We start from the raw sequence: 19,104 nt of genomic DNA, 5'->3' as shown, positions 1-19,104 counted from the left end.
CTACTTCAAAACTGTGGGATACTGTGGACTGTATCACTGTTGTATTTGTTAATTTCTGCAGCTTCCTTATGAAAACCTCAGGTCTGCCAATTATATTGCATTGATTTCTTGCCTTAGTTAGAAAGGGGAACTATTATTGTCATTTTTGGACACACGTGCATCCATGCTTTATGTATAAAAGTTGACCATTATTTGACCCCTGCAGTTTGTATCCTAATTGTGTCATTTAGACTGGACTTTTGTTCTTTGTTTTTAGCGGAACGACCTTGTCTTGGATGCCGAGAACTGGTGTTTCGGAACTTGTCCAAAATTTTGCCGGCCGTTAGTCGCGACATGACTGATTGGGTTCCTGCAACACGTGTTAAAGCATCACAGCTCCTGATTATGTTGCTGCTCCATGCTGAAGATCACCTCACACAGCACATGGAGCTGCTTCTCAGTACCATGTATCGATCATGTTCTGATGAAGAGACGCTTGTGGTTCAGAACGTATGTAGCTGTTATCTTTTGCTTTCCTATATGAACAATATTTCACTAATATTTATATCACAGATTTAACATGAATAGCAACATGATTAACATGATTAGATGGGGTAGGAGGAAAGACAGTTTAACATCAATGGTTAGGTTTTCTGATGCACTGCTGGAGAGGATTATGGATATACATTCAGGCTTTTAATGGAAGATTGGACAAATATTTTGAAGAAAATAAAGCATGTACATGGTAAAAGAAAAATGGGGATATTGGGATGAAATGAGTTATTGTTTTGAAACAGTTAGTGCAAGTTTAATATAGTTAAGCCGCCTGTGGGTGTATTATTCTATACAATTAATCAGCATAAAGGTAAAGTTGTCATAGTCCCATTGGACCATAGGATTGCTTTCTCTCATTAGAGAGAGACAATTGGTGGTGTCTTTAACCTGAGGATAATGACACCTCAGTTGAAGGGTGAGGTTGAGAAAGCAGGACCTTCATGCTGACTTGAAGCTGGTGTGGGAATTGGACCCATGCTGTTGGTAACACTCTGCATCACAAATCAGCAATCCAGCCAATTGAACTAATCAAGAAGAATACCTTGAAAACATCTTACATACAGTGTCTCAGTGTTTTTAACAAAATTTGGCATTGAATCAAGTTTTGAAGTGTGTTATAATTTAAAAGGTGGAAAAGTTTAGGAGTGGAATTCCACAGCTCAGAGCCAAGAGCATGACTGCCAACGGTAGAACAAAGAAAATCTGGGGTACAGTTCTCAAACCTTGTTTTCGCTGTATGATATCAGTTGAGACATTAACATGACAATTTAATTGCTGAATAAACTGCAACTTATGTTTGACTGTTCCTTTTATTTTGAAAGCTGGTGTCTTTTATTAGCATTTGCAACTTAATGTTTTCTGCCTTCTTAAAGGGTAGTTTTTAGTACTGCAGAGTTTGTTTTCTCTAGGATGACAAACAAATACGATATACAGTAACAGTCAAGCTTTAATTTGACACTACATTTTAAAATGCTTCTACTGAGCTTTTTAAAAGTAATCAGTGTTGGTAATAAATGCTAGTCTAACCCAGTAGCCATAAGTGGTTCCAGATATAAACATTTTGTTCTCCAAGAGCAGTTTCCCAATCACAAGATAATAGAGTCCATAAGACCATAAGATATAGGAGTGGAAGTAAGACCATTCGGCCCATCAAGTCCACTCCGCCATTCAGTCATGGCTGATTGAATGTCATTGAGATGTACAGCACTGAAACAGACCCTTTGATCCAACGCATCTATGCCAACCAGATATCCCAACCCAATCTAATCCCATCTGCCAGCACCTGGTCCATTTCCCTCTAAGCCCTTCCTGTTCATATACCCATCCAAATGCCTTTTAAATGTTGCAATTGTACCAGCCTCCACCATTTCCATTGGCAGCTCATTCCATACACGCACTACCCTTTGCGTGAAAAGTTGCCCCTTAGGCCTCTTTTATATATTTCCCCTCTCACCCTATACCTATGCCCTCTAGTTCTGGACTTCCCCACCCCCGAGAAAAGACTTTGTCTATTTATGCTGTCCATGCCCCTCATAATTTTGTAAACCTCTATAAGGTGTAGTGGTTCTGTTCGCCGAGCTGGAAGTTTTTGTTGCAAAAGTTTCGTCCCCTGGCTAGGAGACATCATCAGTGCTCTGAAGCCTCCTGCGAAGCGCTTCTTTGATGTTTCTATACCCAACATGAGCAAAACTAATGTAGTTTACAAAATACCATGCAAGGACTGCACAAAACACTATATAGGACAAACAGGAAGACAGCTAACAATCCGCATACATGAACACCAACTAGCCACAAAACGACACGACCAGCTATCCCTAGTAGCCACACACTCAGACAACAAGCAACATGAATTCGACTGGGAAAACACTACTATCATAGGGCAAGCCAGACAGAGAACAGCCAGAAGAGGGAAGCACTGAAAGCACTAAGAAATGATAAGAACATAATCATACTACCAGCAGATAAAGGCAGAATGACTGTCATCCTAGATAAATCAGATTACATCAAAAAAGCACAACACCTACTAGCAGACACCAACACCTACCAAATGAAGGATTCTGACCCCACGCCACAACTCACCAATAGAATAAATAACACACTAAGGAATCTACAAAAAAACGGACAGATAACCAAAGCTGACCTACGAAGAATGAAACGGGAAAGCAACAACACCCCCAGATTCTATGGACTACCCAAAGTACACAAACCAGACATCCCACTCAGACCCATAGTATCACTACCAGGGACACCAGCATACAAACTGGCCAAAGAACTACAACAGAAACTGAAACACCTGGTCAGCGGATCCAAACACTCCATACAATCAACACAGGAATTCTTGGACGCCATCAGGAATACACACATAGACAAAGAAGAAACCATGATCTCATTCAACGTGACGGCACTGTTCACTTCGATTGACAAAACCCTAGCCAGAGAAACAATAGCCAACCTACTGGACATACATAACAGAAAACAGGAGGCGGAACCTATCAACAAAGACGGCATACTTAAACTACTGGACTTGTGCCTCACTACACACTTTACATTCAACAATCAGATATACGAACAAATCAAAGGAACACCCATGGGATCACCAATCTCGGGACTCATAGCAGAGGCAGTTATGCAAAGGTTAGAACGAACAGCCCTACCACAAATTCAACCCAAACTCTGGGTCAGATATGTCGATGACACTTTTGTAATCATCAAAAACACGGAAATAGAAAAAACACACCGGATCATCAACGCCACACTCACAGGAATCCGATTCACGAGAGAAGAAGAAAAGGATAGCCAACTCCCATTCCTAGACGTGATAGTACAGAGAACACCGAACGGAGAATTCACCACAAGGGTACACAGGAAAACAACACAGACAGACCAAGTCCTAAACTATGAAAGTAACCACCCCAACACACAAACGAAGCTGCATCAGGACACTATTCAAAAGAGCTACAACACACTGCAGTACACCAGAACTGCGAAAAGAGGAAGAGGAACACCTATACAAGGTATTCGCCAAAAACGGATACCCGCGCAACTTTATCAACAGATGCCTAAGAGATAGACCACGGAACGAGGACATGCCACAACCAAAAGGACTAGCCACACTACCATACATTAGGAGCGTTTCAGAACTGACAGCCAGACTACTGCGACCCTTAGAACTCATAACGGCACACAAACCAACAGCCACGCTCAGACAACAACTTACTAGAACAAAGGAGCCAATACCCAACATGAGCAAAACTAATGTAGTTTACAAAATACCATGCAAGGACTGCACAAAACACTATATAGGACAAACAGGAAGACAGCTAACAATCCGCATACATGAACACCAACTAGCCACAAAACGACACGACCAGCTATCCCGAGTAGCCACACACTCAGACAACAAGCCAACATGAATTTGACTAGGAAAACACTACTATCATAGGGCAAGCCAGACAGAGAACAGCCAGGGAATTCCTAGAGGCATGGCATTCATCCACAAACTCCATCAACAAACACATCGACCTGGACCCAATATACCAACAACTACAGCGGACAGCTGAAACTGACACCCGGAAGCGGCAAGGACAGACCACTATAAATACCGGAAGAAACATCAAAGAAGCGCTTCGCAGGAGGCTCCAGAGCACTGATGATGTCTCCTAGCCAGGGGATGAAACGTTTGCAACAAAAACTTCCAGCTCGGCGAACAGAACCACTACAACAAGCACCCAAGCTACAAATCTTCGCACAAACTTTGAACCTCCATAAGGTCACCCCACAGCCTTTCGCGCTCCAGGAAAACAGCCCCAGCCTGTTCATCCTCTGCCTATAGCTCAAATCCCAAAGACGATGTCACATCAAATGCCTGGTTCATTTCCTACTTATTACTGATAGAGCGACAGAGGAGGATAATTCTTCAAATTTAACCAGGAAAGGTTTTTGTATAGAAATACTTCTGACATAGAGAGAGAATCGTTGTCACCTCATTCATGACAGGTCTTTAATTTGATGTCTTTTTTTACATACACAGACCATTTTGCATTGCCATGTTTGCAATCTGTTACCTGCTGAATTAATCTGCATTTTATTGTTTGTACTTCTCTGTTATTGTAAATTTGGTTCTTCTAGTAGTTTTCAAGGAGATGAACCCACCGAAATTCATTGGTTAAGCTTTTTTGCAAGAACTTAAAAGTTATTGAAAAGTTTTTTTTGCTAAATGCTTCATTTTAAGGGGCATTTATTCTCACATTGCTAAGGTTTCAAAGTAGATGCATTAACAGAGGTAGGGCTGTTCAAAACTTATATGAATATTGTTACAAAGAAGAGGGAAGGAACTATGTTCAAACATTCAAAGTAATTTCACTTGAAGGAGTAGCATCTCTTTTCTGTGCTGGCCATTGAGAGTAACAGAACAGATGTTGAATAGGTAGTTAGATTGATTAAAGGTTTTGTTCTGTTTAATTTTTAAAGCAGCAAAATATTGTTTGTTTTTTTGGAACATAAGTAACTGTGGCTTTCATCTCCTTAAGGGTAACTTTTTTATATTTTTGAGAATTGTGCAATTCACTGTGAATCACAAACACAACTTAACGTCTGTACACACACTGGAAAAGATGTTTTGATTTGAAGGAGTGATGACCATATTAGAAATAATTTTTTTTTTATTTATTTCTTGGGTGAAATTGATTTTTTTTGGCCTGCTCAAAGCAAAATAGAGGAAATTCTACACTGCTGTCACCAGCCTTGACAATTAACAATAGTTGATTAACTATGTAGATGTGTTTTTGGACTGCAGTCTGCTACTCTCAACATCTTGCATTATATACTGTTATCAATTTGTAATCTAATTTTTATGAAATATTAAAGATAAATAGGATATTTTTAAATTCATTCATGAGATGTGGGTATGCTGGCTGATCCACCATTTATTGTCCATCACTAGTTGTCTTTCAGAGCGTGGTACGGCTGCCTTCTATAACTCCTGGAGTCCATTTTGAGTAAATAGCCCCACAGTGCTGTTGAGGAAAGAGTTCCAGGATTTTGATCCAGCGACCGTGAAAGAAGGATTACATATTTCCAAGTCAAGATAGTGAAGTATTTGGAGAGGAACTTTGAGGTGGTGGTGTTCCCATGTATGTGCTGCCCTCATCCTTCTAGATGGTAGTTTTGTAATGCTTTTTTATTTTTTTAAAGAGAGGTTGTAAGGCAGAGGTGACAAACTGGCCACTGACTTAATAAACAACTTATGAGGCCTTAGGTTTTTTTTAAAGTTGGAACAATGGAAGCAGCCTGAATGCGTGTGGCCAGCTCTCTCAGATCCACATTTTGTTTTTTTTCAGTAACGTCTGTAGCTATTGGGGTCTCAAAAGAGTTGGAAGCTTTAGCGAATGATTCCTAGCTGCTACTTGCTCTGAAATTTCTCTTGATTTTTTTTCCTCCTGGATTTGAGAAATGCATGTAATAATCTGTGTCGGAATTTGTCTTCTTGCCAAGGGGTGTCTTCATGGAATGTTACGATGTAGGAACAGTTAATTTGTAATAGGTACTGCTGCTATTTTTGGTTAGGTTTTTTTTCCAAAAATTCAGTTATTCTAAATTCCTCTTTTGTTTGTATTGTAACTATAGTGTTTAAATTACCTGTGTTTTGCTTAACATCAAGTAGTTTGACCAGTCGCAGTGCATCTGGCACACGGCACTTCACATCTAACTTCAAATTAAGAAAATAAGCTACTTTCTTAAAATATTTGGAGGCGTCTGGTCTGGTCAGTGTTCATAAGTTTTGAATTGCTGCAGTGCATATTGTAAATGGTACACACTGCTGCTCCTGAGCATATATAACCCCATGGAATATTGATAGTGGAGGATTGAGCAATGGTAATGACGTTGAATGTCAAGGGTTAGTAATTGAGATCTATCTTGTTGGAGATGGCCATTACCTAGCAGTTGTATGGTGTAATTGTTATTTGTCACTTGATAGCACAAGTTGGACATTGTCCAGGTCTTGCTGCATTAGAACAAAGACATCATCAGTGTTTGAGGAGTTGTGAATAAAGTCATCGTCATATAGCACGGAAGCAGACCCTTCAGTCCAACGCATCAATGCCAACCAGATCTCCCAATCTTACCTAGTCCCATTTACCAGCATTTGGCCCATATCCCCCTCAACCCTTCCTATTCAAGTAACCATCCAGGTGTCTTTTATATATTGTAATTGTACCTGCCTCCATCACTTCGTCTGGCATCTCGTACCATATACGCACTATCCTTTATGTGATGGTCCTTTGGAAATCTTTTCCCCCTTTGACCTTAAACCTATGCTCTCTGGTTTTGGACCCCCACCCTTGACTATTCACCATCCTATCCATACCCCTCATGATTTTATAAACCTTTGTAAGGTCATCCCTAAGCCTGTGACAGGAATAAAGCCCCAGTCTAATCAGTCTCTCCATACAATTCAAACTCCCCAGTCCTGGCAACATTCTTGTAAATCTTTTCTGCAACCTCTTAAGTTTAACAACATTCTTCCAATAAAAGGCCGACCAGAATTGTATGCGATATTCCAAAAGTGGCTGCTATCGAAGGAACAAAAGAGAAATACAGTAGAGGAACAGACCCTTTGGCCTTCCAAGCCTGTGCTGATCATCATGCCCTTCCTAAACTAAAAAAAAATCAAATCTTCTGCCCTAATTTGGCCCATATCCTCCCAATTTGTGTAATTATCCGGATGCTCTTAAATGTTGCCAACCTATCTGTTTCCAAAGCCTTTTCTGGTAGTGCATTCCAGGCTTCTACCACTGTCTACATGAAAAACCTCTCTTGCACATCTCCCTTAAACTTGCTTCCTCTCACCTTGAACCTGTGCCCCCTTGTAATTGAAATTTCAACCCTGGGAAAAAGCCTCTGACTATCTACACTACCTATGTCTCTCATAATTTTGTAGATTTCTATCAGATCTCCCCTCAGTCACAGTCTTTCCAGTGAAAACAATCCTAATCTTTTTAACCTTTGCTCATAGCCAATGCCCTGAAGACCAGGCAACATCCTGGTGAACCTTCTCAGCACTCTTTCCAAAGCTTCCACATCCTTCTGATAGTGTGGTCTCCAATATTGCATACAGTACTTCAGGTGCAACCGGACAAGAGTTTCATACTGCTGCAACATGGTTTGCCAACTCTCGGACTCCATACCCCAGCCGATGAAGGCAAGCATGCCATTTGCCTTCTTAATCACCTTGGCCACCTGTGTTGCTACTTTGAGAGAACTGTGGACCTGCATGCCCAGATCCATCTTGAAGTTAATGTTCCTCAGGGTTCTGCCATTTATAGTGTAATGCACACCTAAATTTGATCCTCCAAAACGCATCACCTCACATTTGTCTGAATTAACCTTCATTTCTGTGCCCACGTTGCCAATCTATTCATATCCTGTTGTATTCTTTCACAATCACCAGCACTACCAGCAACTCCACCAATCTTTGCGTCATCTGCAAACTTAATAATCAGACCACCTAGATTTTCCTCTAAATACTTTTTATATATATATATACTACAAACAACAGAGGACCTAAGATATATCCCTATGGAACACCACTAGTTACTGGTCTCCATTCTGAAAAGCACCCTGCCACCACTACCCTCTGTCTTCTGTGACCAAGCCAGTTATGTATTCATCTAGCCAGCCCACTCTAAATCCCATGTTTTTGTACCAATCTGCCACTTGGTACTTTATCAAATGTCTTACTAAAGTCCATATAAACTACATCTACACACAGACAGCCCTTCTCTCATCGATTATCTTTGTCACCTCTTCAAAACATTCAATCAGGTTGGTGAGAAATGACCTGCCCCTACAAAGCCATGGCTGTCTGTCACTAATTAGCCCATTTTCTTCCAAATGTGCATATATCTTGTCCCTCAGTATCTTCTCCAAGAGCTTCCCCACCACAGACATCAGCCTCCCCTTCCTGTGATTTCCTGGATTATCCCTGCTTCCTTTCTTAAAGAAAAGATCAACACTGGCGAATTTCCAGTCCTCTGGAACCTTGGCTGGGTTAAAGGGGATGTGAAGATATGCCCCAGTTATTATTTCCCTTATCTCTTGCAGTAATATCTTGTACAGCTGCAACATAACATCCCAACTCATATACTCAGTGTACTGACCAATGAAGGCAAGCGTGCCAAATGCTGCCTTTACCACCCTGTTTACCTGTGACTTCACTTTCAAGGAATAATGTACCTGTGCCCCTCAGTCTTTTTGTTTTGCAACACTTCTCAGGACCGTAACATTAACTGTATAAGTCCTGCCCTGATTTACCTTACCAAAATGCAACACTTCACATTTATCTAAATTAAATTCCATCTGCCACTCACTGGCCATAGGCGTTTGTAAGTAATTTTATGACATTTGCAGATTGTTTTGAGAAAATTGAATACTTTTCAATAATGTACTTCAAATCCACCAGGTGGTTGGATAAAGGTTTCCAGTTCCAAGCTTTGACTTCTTAATACCTCTGTCATTTCAGTCTGTAAAGGCAGCAGAACTGATTGGAACATTTGTGGATCCCGAGGTCTTTTTGAAATTGATTCTGACAGCACTCGAGAAATCAGCCTGTACTGCTCACCTGATGGTTCTTAGTGCAGTCATTAAAGGTACCTCAAAACAAGCGCTGCACCCACATCTGCTGAGAATTGGAGAGACCCTGGCTCTTCCTGACATATGCCAAGTGTCCCAAAAGGTAAATGCTAATAAAAGTTAAGGTTTGTTATCTAAACTCTTGCAATGTATTTTTCTTTCATTTCATTTCTTTTCCAACAAAAGCAAAACCTTGTAGATATTGCAGATCAGAAATGAAAATGGAAGATACTTTAAATGCCCAGGAGATCAGGGAGCATTTGTATTGAGAAAAACAGAGCTGACCTTTTGGGTCAGTAATCTTGTATCAGAGCTGAAAAACTGAAATGCTGTGGTCTTGAAACAAGTATAGAGGGCAAGGGCGAAATATAAAGTTAGCACGCTACTGATTCTGCTGTTTACAGCTCCCCCAGACCTTCTTTTTATTTCTTTTCTAGTCCCATTACCATATGACCACGGAAATGTTACAGCACAGGAAATGGCATTCAGTCCGTCATATGTGTGCTGGCGAATAAACTAGGAACCATTCCAATCCCAATCTTTGGCACTTTGCCTGTAACCTTGCAAGTTAGAATGCTTTAGGTGCAGATCCAAGTTCCTTTTAAAGGAGCTGAGGGTCTCTTGTATTTCACCTTATTGCAGAGCCTTGCTATTTATTCTTCCTTCCTCTGATAGCAACCCTCCCACCCCCACCACCCTACCACCACCACAACTCCCCACCTCCCTGTCTCAATTCTTGTGTATGTGTTACACATCTAAGTTTTGAATTTTCTCTATCCATGGGTCTCAATATGTAATGTGATTTCTATCCATGGATCATTTCTGACCCTCTGAATATTTAGAATGTTTTCTGTTTTTCCTCTTTTTATCTTTTATAACTTACATTTTTCATATAAGCAAAAGAGAAACTGAGTAAACATGGAAGTGAGACCTTTTCTCGTTCTGCTGTCTGTCATATGATGGAAGCATGTATGATGTGTTTTTGACTTTGACTCTGAAGACAATTATTTTTTGGTTAGGAAACCTGACCAACTTGTATGAGATAACAATGCAGTTTTGTCTTAATCACCTTAAACATTACAATAAAGAAACAGAGTACAGAAACAGGAAATTCTAGAAATACTCAGCTATAATGGCAGCATTTGTGGAGAGAAAGATAGTTAAGGCTTTGAATCCTTGACATTTGATCAGAACAAAAGAAGGGGGATTGGTGAACAGAAAAACAGTACAATATTGAAACTGTAATTTAGTTGTTGCATGTTTCTCTGTTTATTTATTGATGCTAGCAGTACCAGATTTGGATTGGATTAGGTTAGATTCCCAACAGTGTGGAAACAGGTCCTTTGGCCCAACAAGTCCACACCGACCCTCTGAAGAGTAACCCGCCCAGACCCATTTCCCTCTGACTAATGCACCTAACACTACGGGCAATTCAGTATGGCCAGTTCACCTGACCTGAACCTCTTTGGACTGTGGGAGGAAACTGGAGCACCCAGAGGAAACCCACGCAGACACAGGGAGAATGTGTAAACTCCACACAGACAGTCACCCGAGGCTGGAATCGAACCTGGGACTCTGGTGCTGTGAGGCAGCACTGCTAACCACTGAGCCACTGTTAATGATGATATATGCAGGTTAGTGCTATGCATGGTTGGTACAAAAACACTCACTTATCTGTTGATTATTAGAAGGTGGAATGGTAAAGACGAAATAATGTTCCAAACAGTAGGCAGTTAGAGTCGTAGAATCTCACAGCATGGAAACAAACCCTTTGGTCCAAATCATCTGCGTCAGCCAAACATCCCAATCTGATTTAGTCCCATTTGCCAGTTTTTGGCCCATATCCCACTAAACCCTTCCAGGTGCCTTTTAAATGTTATAATTGTACCATCTCCACCGTTTCTTCTGGCAGCTTATTCTGTACACGCACCACCCTCTGCATAAAAATGTTGTACCTTAGGTCCCATTTAAATCTTTTCCCCTCTCTCCTTAAATCTATGCCCTCTAGTTTTTGACTACCTTGCCCGAGGAAAAAGACATTGGGTATTCACCCAATCCGTGCCCCTCATGATTTTATAAATCACTATAAGGTCACCACTCAGCATCCGACGCTCCAGGGAAAACAGCCCCAGTCTATTCAGTCAATGTAAAGAAGACCAAGTCGGGAGCAACAGGTACAGTAGCTGACATGTGGAAGTGCATGGACCTAACAAGTGAACAGCAGTTGGAAGGCCTTTATGGAACACGGATAGGGATGGGGAGGGAAATATATCCCTGGTGGTGGGGTCTGCTTGTAGGTGACAGAAATGGCAGAGGATAATGGAATTTTTGCGGAGGTTGGTGGGGTGGAAGGTGAGGTTCTGTCCTTGCTGTGGTTGGAGGAGTAGGATTCGAGGGCAGAGATGCAGGAGATAGAGGAGATGCACTGGAGGGTATCATTGACTACATGGGAGGGGAAACCTGTGCCCACATCTTCCCCTTTACTTCCTTCCAAACCTTCAAAGGACCCTTCCTCATCTGTCAGAGATTTACCTGCACTTCGACACTCGTCCCTACTATATCTGTTGCTCCCGATGTGGTCTCCTCTACACCGGGGAGACAGGACGCCTTCTTGCGGAATGCTTCAGAAAACATCACCGGGACACTTGCACAAAACAACCCCACTGCCCAGAGGCCGAACATTTTCACTATACCTCCCACTCCACCAAGGATGTGCAGGTCCTGGGCCTCTTCGACCACCACACCCTAACCACCTGATGCCTGAAGGAAGAATGTCTCATCTTCCGCCTTGGGACTCTCCAACCGAATGGGATCAATGTGGATTTCATCGGTTTCTTCTTTTCCCCTCCTCCAACCTTGTACCAGATCCAACCCTCCAACTCGACGCTGCCCTCTTGACTTGCCCTACCTGTCCACCTTCCTTCCCACCGACCCACTCCAAACTCCTTCTCCACCTTTTCACCTGCACCCCCCTTCTTCATCTACCTATCGCACTCTCAACGACCTCTTTCTTGCACCCCCCACCCCACCAAAGATTTTTATCCAAGGACGACTACTCACCGAGTAAAATCATTCCTGAAGTACGTTTATAAGTTATACGTCAACTATTTGACTTAATAGTTTCACAGGGGTACAGATTTACTGAAGCAGCCCCAAGCTGTGACGTTGAAAGTAGTAATGCTGTTACTGTAACGATGCCATTCAGATATCTCTATTGCTATAACAGCTTGTATTACTGATGATTAAAATACATTAAGTGCATTGTTACTTTGCTGACTTCCCATTTTTTGATTGTTCTTGCAGTTTTTAATTTGAAATTAGTTTGGATTCCTGCCTTCCTTGCCTCTGCCTTGCCTTTTCTGGATCTACTGTCTTGTATAGAGATCAGTTTAATAGGTGCTCATCAACTGCATTACTTAGCTCAAGCGGCTGATCCACTTGTTGATTATTAAGGAATAGGTTGATATTTGTGTTGGAGAGCTGCACAAGGCCACTTTACAGTGTTTTAGATTTTGGAAATTCCGTTTGAAAAACATGACATAACTTCCCCTCATGAAAATGAAAGATGTTTTATATCAGAACAAACATTGTTTCTTATTTGGGTGTAAATCAATCCATTTAATGCATAAATATCATCTTGTACACTCATATCTTTCAGTTGAGACGTAAGTCCCCTTCCTTTCAATAGGGTAATGTAATAGTACCGTACTGAGACATGGTCAGGTTTGTATTTCTGCTGATCAATCATCACATAGTTAATGGCATGACACCTCACATTCACAATCACATTTTGTCTTCAACCACCTGTTTGCCTGCTGTAGGTTTGCCCCTTAAGTCTTCATATAGAGTTCTACCATCCCGGTTTTGATCTCCCATGCAGTCTGGACTACTTTTGGTCTAGGGATAATGGTCAAAGTCATTTGGCAAGTGTACACTATTTCTCTTCAACTTAGTATTGACTGGTATCCTTGGTAGACTGTTGTCAACATATCCTCCTTCCACTTGTTAATATTGTGCCTTTGTCAGGATTCACTTGGCACCACTCGCAAATAGTAACTGGATGCCACCATTAAAGAAAAGATTGTTGCCACTGATTCAATATCTTTACTACTGTGGTTTTTGAAAAAAAATTTCTAGTTTTAGTTTTTTCTTTTTTTCTCTCATTGATAGACCTTCAAATATTTTGCACTTCAGTCACAATTTGATTGCAGTTAGAAATACTTGAAGTTGCTAATTTTATGGTTAATGAGTGGAAGTGTAATAGCTGCCTCAAGATAAAACATGAATTGCTGCCAAATGTTGATATTTGTTCCACTGCTTCTTTGAGTAGCAAAGGGAAATTTTTCTGTTCTTCCATTAGTTTGTATAGAATTGACCCGGAAACAAATTTCTTTTCCTGATTAGAGCCAGGTGTTAATAGTAGTGGCGAAAGAGAATATATGATGATTAGCCCAACAGCAAATTGGGATTCTTTGTTGTGGAAGGGAACTCACTCTTTTCAAAAATTGTTCAGCGTCTTCTCTGGAGGTATTTGCCCTTGTGTTCTCAGCCAAATTTTGCACCTGGCAGTCTAGCTGAATGAAATCTGATCCGTGTCTTTGAAATCTGTTGCATTAATGACAACCTGCGAGAAAATGGTATGAGAAAATAGATTTGTGTCTTTTGTCTAAACAAGTTGTGGAGAAAATTTTTGTGCTTGTACAAAAGGAGCAGCACTTTAGCACACATTGAGGTCATACATACTCAATTTTGATCTCGTTTTAAATTAGCAGCCAATATTTGGCAGTTTTCTAACACCAGCAATCAAACAAATGGAGACAAAGAAATCAAAAGTATATCAACAAAATAATTTGGAGGCAAAAATTAAAGATCCCAAAATTACGTTAAATCAGTCCTTGCTAGCCATGATTGAAACTGTATACTAACCAGCAATCTTTTACCAGCAAGCTTATTTATTTAACTTTTATCTTGTGCCTGCTTCTGCTTCCAGAAACAAGTTGATCTGGATGAAGCAGCTGATGATTTGTAGAAAATGTGTAGGTTCCCAATATTAAACCTCAAGTGCATTTTTTTTCACTTCTGTTCCACCAGAGGAGTTGCACCTTATTGAATGGATGAAAACATAATTTGTAAAACATTCAAATATATCTTTGAAACAAAATTTGCAATATATTTCTATTCAAGACAAATAATCTACTTTTGGGTTCTAGTCATATGTACAAGAATGAAATTAAATGTGCATTTATAGTGCAAAAATGTGAGTTGATTATTTTATTTCCTTCTTTATGAAACTGTAGGTTGAGTATTTGGAACAGCTGCTTCTTTGTGTGCAGATCTTAATTACGGTATGTGGAAAGCAATGCAGTGAAATAAATTTGCATCTGCTTAAAGTGCTGGTGACCATCACATCCTTAACGTCTGACCAAGAACTGGAAAACAAGGTATTACCAAGTGAAACTTACCTAGGTCAGCTAGTTGAATAGCCTGTCTGTAAATTAGGTTTTGAAATGGTTCGCGCTTTCAAACAAAAATTAACTGCTGAGTGCATTCGCCCTCTTTTTAGCTTTAGCTTTAACTTTGAACACGTTATTTTATAACTGAAGTTTCACATTGCAATATGTTTGATTCTTGTTGTTGAGATGATTTTAAATGGAACATACATTGAAGATGTATATATTGAATTAAGTTCAAGTATTAGGTATAAAACTAAGATACACTGAATGTTAGCTGTTTCCCAGTAGATTAGAACATAGAACAATAGAACAATACAGCACAGAACAGGCCCTTCGGCCCAAGATGTTGTGCCGAACATTTGTCCTAGCTTAAGCATCTATCCGTGTACCTATCCAATTGCCGCTTAAAGGTCACCAATGATTCTGACTCTGCCACTCCCACAGGCAGTGCATTTCATGCCCCCACCACTCACTGGGTAAAGAACCTACCCCTGACATCCCCGCTATACCTTCCACCCTTTACCTTAAATTTATGTCCCCTTGTAACACTCTGTTGTACCCGGGGAAAAAGTCTCTGACTGTCTACTCTATCTATTCTCCTGATCATCTTATAAACCTCTATTGCATTCTTGTCTCTTGGTCAGATGTTGCAACATCAAGTTCTATTTCTGGACTTGAATCTAAAAATCAGAAAATATTCCAATGCAGACGTGAAGCTGCACTGTTGCAGGTGCTGCAGTTAGTTGAGAGATTGAATCAAGGCTCCCTTTACCCCCTCAAGTGGATGTAAAATATTACATGACACAATTTCTGAGCAGATTAAGAGAGCTATCCCTGATGTCATTGCCAATATATATGTCTCAGACAACACCACAATGCAATTATCTGGTCATTGTCACATTGTTGTGTATGGGAGTTTGCTGTGCAGAGTTGACTGTTCGGATTCCTAAATTAAAACTGTGACTAGACTCAAAACGTTTAATTGACTGTGAAGAGCTTTGAGAATGTATTAGTCCTAAAAGGCAAAACCTTTTTTATGTTTTTCAAATGACAAATTCTACATTGGTCACTCACCCAGAATCAGGTTTGTCTCTGTGCATTGTCTCTTTCACTTGCATCATTATATGTGCTTTAATTTTAACATTTCATTTCTTATCTGGCCTGGTTCTAACTCTATGATTAATGGCCTTGTCATGTCAGCAAAGGTTCACTCAAGTTGCTGTTGATTGTATTGGGATATTGAAACCCTAGTTTGCTTTTGTCGTCCAGCACTTTGCCATCGGTTTGCTTGAATTTGAACTTCACCTTTCATAGCTAGTTTAACAACACTCGGTGTAGACTGAGGGATAAAAGGCCACTTTTGACTCAAATGCAAAATTTCCAAGAGATTTCAGTATGGCCAGTTGGATACATGTGTTAATATGTTGATGGATTTTCAGAATGCCTTTGGCAATATTCAGTTAAGTAGTTATGAGCAGGTTATCTCATGGAATAGTCATGGAGATCACATATTTCAATGTACAACTTTTGGTGGAGGACACTGCAAATGAAACTGACAATTTGGCTAATGACAAATTCAAAAGGATTCATATTTTCTTATTGATGATATTGGGAGAGGATCAGACACTTTGCTGTGAAGTAGTGTGGAAGTGTGGAGTCACATGGGAAATTTAGGTTAAATTCAGTAAGCTTACTGCAAGTTTGGCTCTTTTTGTTGTGAATAGATTTATGAAGTCGCACCAAACACAGAAGACAAGATGAAAAACATTAGTTGGTTGGATTAGTAAAGGTTAGAATAGAGATTTCAAGGTAACAAGATTTTGGAATGCTTTGAACGTGATCCCCTGAAAAGCATTGGTCAGGTTTTCTTAACTTATTTGTCTTTGAGAGGTGAGCAGTGAAGATTCTTATGCCGATCAGCAATTGAGGTCAAGTTGGACTGTTTACTTTGGGAAGGGAAATCCTTTTGAGGTGATCTTATTTTGAAGTTTTCAAGATTGAGAGGTGTTGGAAAAATAATTGATCCAAATTCTTTATATTAACAAACAGTTAGTACTCTAAGAAAAGAGATGGAACTTTATATTAAAGGGTGATGAAGCACCTGAATAAGCAAAAAGCACTTGCATTGTGTAACGCTTTTCACCAGCTCACAATATCCCAAAATACTATTAAAGATACTTTTGTTGTCATCTGTGTAATGTCGGAGTAAATTCATATGACAATGACATTGAAATGTTTCAAAGTTTAAGAGACTGTTTGAAGACATTTTTGAGAGAGATTTAGGGGACAAATCAGATAGGTCTTGTCTCTGGCAATGCAGTGGCTGAATTGGATGGAAGGCATTTCCTGCTTATAGAAATCTAAAATTTTGTACACTATAAAATTATGTTACGCCTCTTAAATGACGTCAATCTCAGGCAAAATTGTTCTCAGTAACATAGAACGTTACAGTGTTGCCTTCAGCCCTTGACGTTGCGCCAGCCTGTGGAACCAATCTGAAGCCTATCTATCCTACACTATTTCATTTTCATCCATATGTTTATCCAATGGCCATTTAAATGAACTTAAAGTTGGCAAGTCTACGACTGTTGCAGGCAGGGCGTCCATGCCCTACTACTGAGTAAAGAAACTACCTCTGACATCTGTCCTTTATCTCTTACCCCTCAGTTTAAAGCTATGTCCTCTTGTGCTAGCCATCACCATCTGAGGAAAAAGGCTCTCAGAGCCCACCCTGTCTAACCCTCTGATTAACGTATTTGTCTCAATTAAGTCACTTCTCAATCGTTTTCTCTCGAATGAAAACAGCCTCAGGTCGCTCAGCCTTTCCTCGTAAGACCTTCCCTCCAACTAGGCAATGTCCTAATAAATCATCTGTCAACCTGCGGTGTCCAGAACTGTATGCAATACTCCAAGTGCGGCCACACCAGAGTTTTGTATAGCTGCAACATGACCTTGTGGCTCTGAAACTCAGTCCCTCGACCAATAAAAGCTAACACACTGTGTATGCCTTCTTAACAACCCTATCAACCTGGGTGACAACTTTCAGGGATCTATGCACATGGACACCGAGATCTCTCTGCTCATCTACATTGCCAAGAATCTTACCATTAGCCTAGTACTCTCTCTATTCCTGTTGCCCCTTCCAAAATGAATCACTTCATACTTTCCCACATTCAACTCCATTTACCACCTCTCAGCCCAGTTCTGCAGCTTATCTATGTACCTCTTAACTTGCAACATCCTTCGGCACTGTCCACAGCTCCACCTACCTTAGTATCATCCGCACATTTACTAACCCATCCTTCTATGCCCTCATCCAGGTCATTTATATAAATGACAAACAACAGCAGACCCAAAACAGATCCTTGTGGTACCCCACTACTAATTGAACTCTAGCATGAACATTTCTCATCAACCATCACCTCTGTCTTGTTACAACTGGCCAATTTCTGATTCAAACCGCTAAATCACTCTCAATTCTATGCCTTCATATTTTATGCAATAGCCTACCATGGGCAACTTTATCAAACGCCGTACTGAAATCCATATACACCACATCAACTGCTTCACCCTCATCCACCTGTTTGGTTACCTTCTCAAAGAACACAATAAGGTTTGTGAGGCACGACCTAAGCAGTGATCACAAAACAGTGTTGACTGTCCCTGATCAACTTATTCCTTTCTAGGTGATGATAAATCATATCTCTTGTAACCTCTTCCAACACTTTATCAACCACCAAAGTAAGGCTCACTGGTCTATAATTACCAGGGTTGTCTGCAATCCCCTTGAACAAGAGGACAACATTTGCTATCCTCCAATCTTCTGGCACTATTCCTTAGACAACAATGACATAAAGATCAAAGCCAAAGTCTGTGCATTCTGCTCTCTGGCTTCCCAGAGAATCCTAAGATAAATCCCATACTGCCTAGGTGTCTTATCTATTTTCACACTTCTCAGAATTGCTGACACCTCCTCTTTGTGAACCTTAATCTTGTCTCGTCTAGTAGCCTATATCTCAGTATTCTCCTCGACAACTTTGTTTTTTTTCAATGTAAATACCAATGAAAAATACTCATTTAGCGCTGCCTATCCCCTCAAACTCCATGCACAACTTCCCACTCCTGTCCTTGATTAGCCCCAATCTTACTCTAGTTATTCTTTTATTCCTGATATATGTATAGAAAGCTTTAGGGTTTTCCTTTATCCTACCTGCCAACGACTTCTCATGTCCCCTCCTGGCTTCTCTTAGTTCTCTCTTTAGGTTTTTCCTGGCTAACTTGTAACTCTTAACTGCCCTAACTGAGCCTTCACGTCTCATCCTAACATAAGCCATCACCTTCTTCTTGACTAGCGATTCGGCCTCCCTAGTAAACCACGGCTCCCTCAATCAACCACTTCCTCCGTGCCTGACAGGTACATGCAGTAGTTGTTCCTTGAAGAAGCTCCACATTTCAATTGTGCCCATCCCATGCAATTTCTTTCCCC

General features: G+C 40.5%; 1 protein-coding gene across 1 annotated transcript in view; it reads left to right on the top strand.

Annotated features, from left to right (window-relative positions):
* LOC132825165 (dynein axonemal assembly factor 5-like) overlaps positions 1 to 19,104 on the top strand; it is a 122,670-nt gene that overhangs the window by 66,066 nt on the left and 37,500 nt on the right. The window contains exons 5-7 of the mRNA XM_060840189.1: positions 257 to 489; positions 9,056 to 9,268; positions 14,463 to 14,606. Coding sequence (XP_060696172.1) covers positions 257 to 489; positions 9,056 to 9,268; positions 14,463 to 14,606 — 590 coding nt within the window. The remainder of the gene's footprint in view (positions 1 to 256; positions 490 to 9,055; positions 9,269 to 14,462; positions 14,607 to 19,104) is intronic.

Source organism: Hemiscyllium ocellatum, chromosome 20, assembly GCF_020745735.1.
Source record: "Hemiscyllium ocellatum isolate sHemOce1 chromosome 20, sHemOce1.pat.X.cur, whole genome shotgun sequence".
Lineage (NCBI taxonomy): Eukaryota > Metazoa > Chordata > Chondrichthyes > Orectolobiformes > Hemiscylliidae > Hemiscyllium > Hemiscyllium ocellatum.
This window is presented reverse-complemented; position numbering and strand designations above follow the sequence as displayed.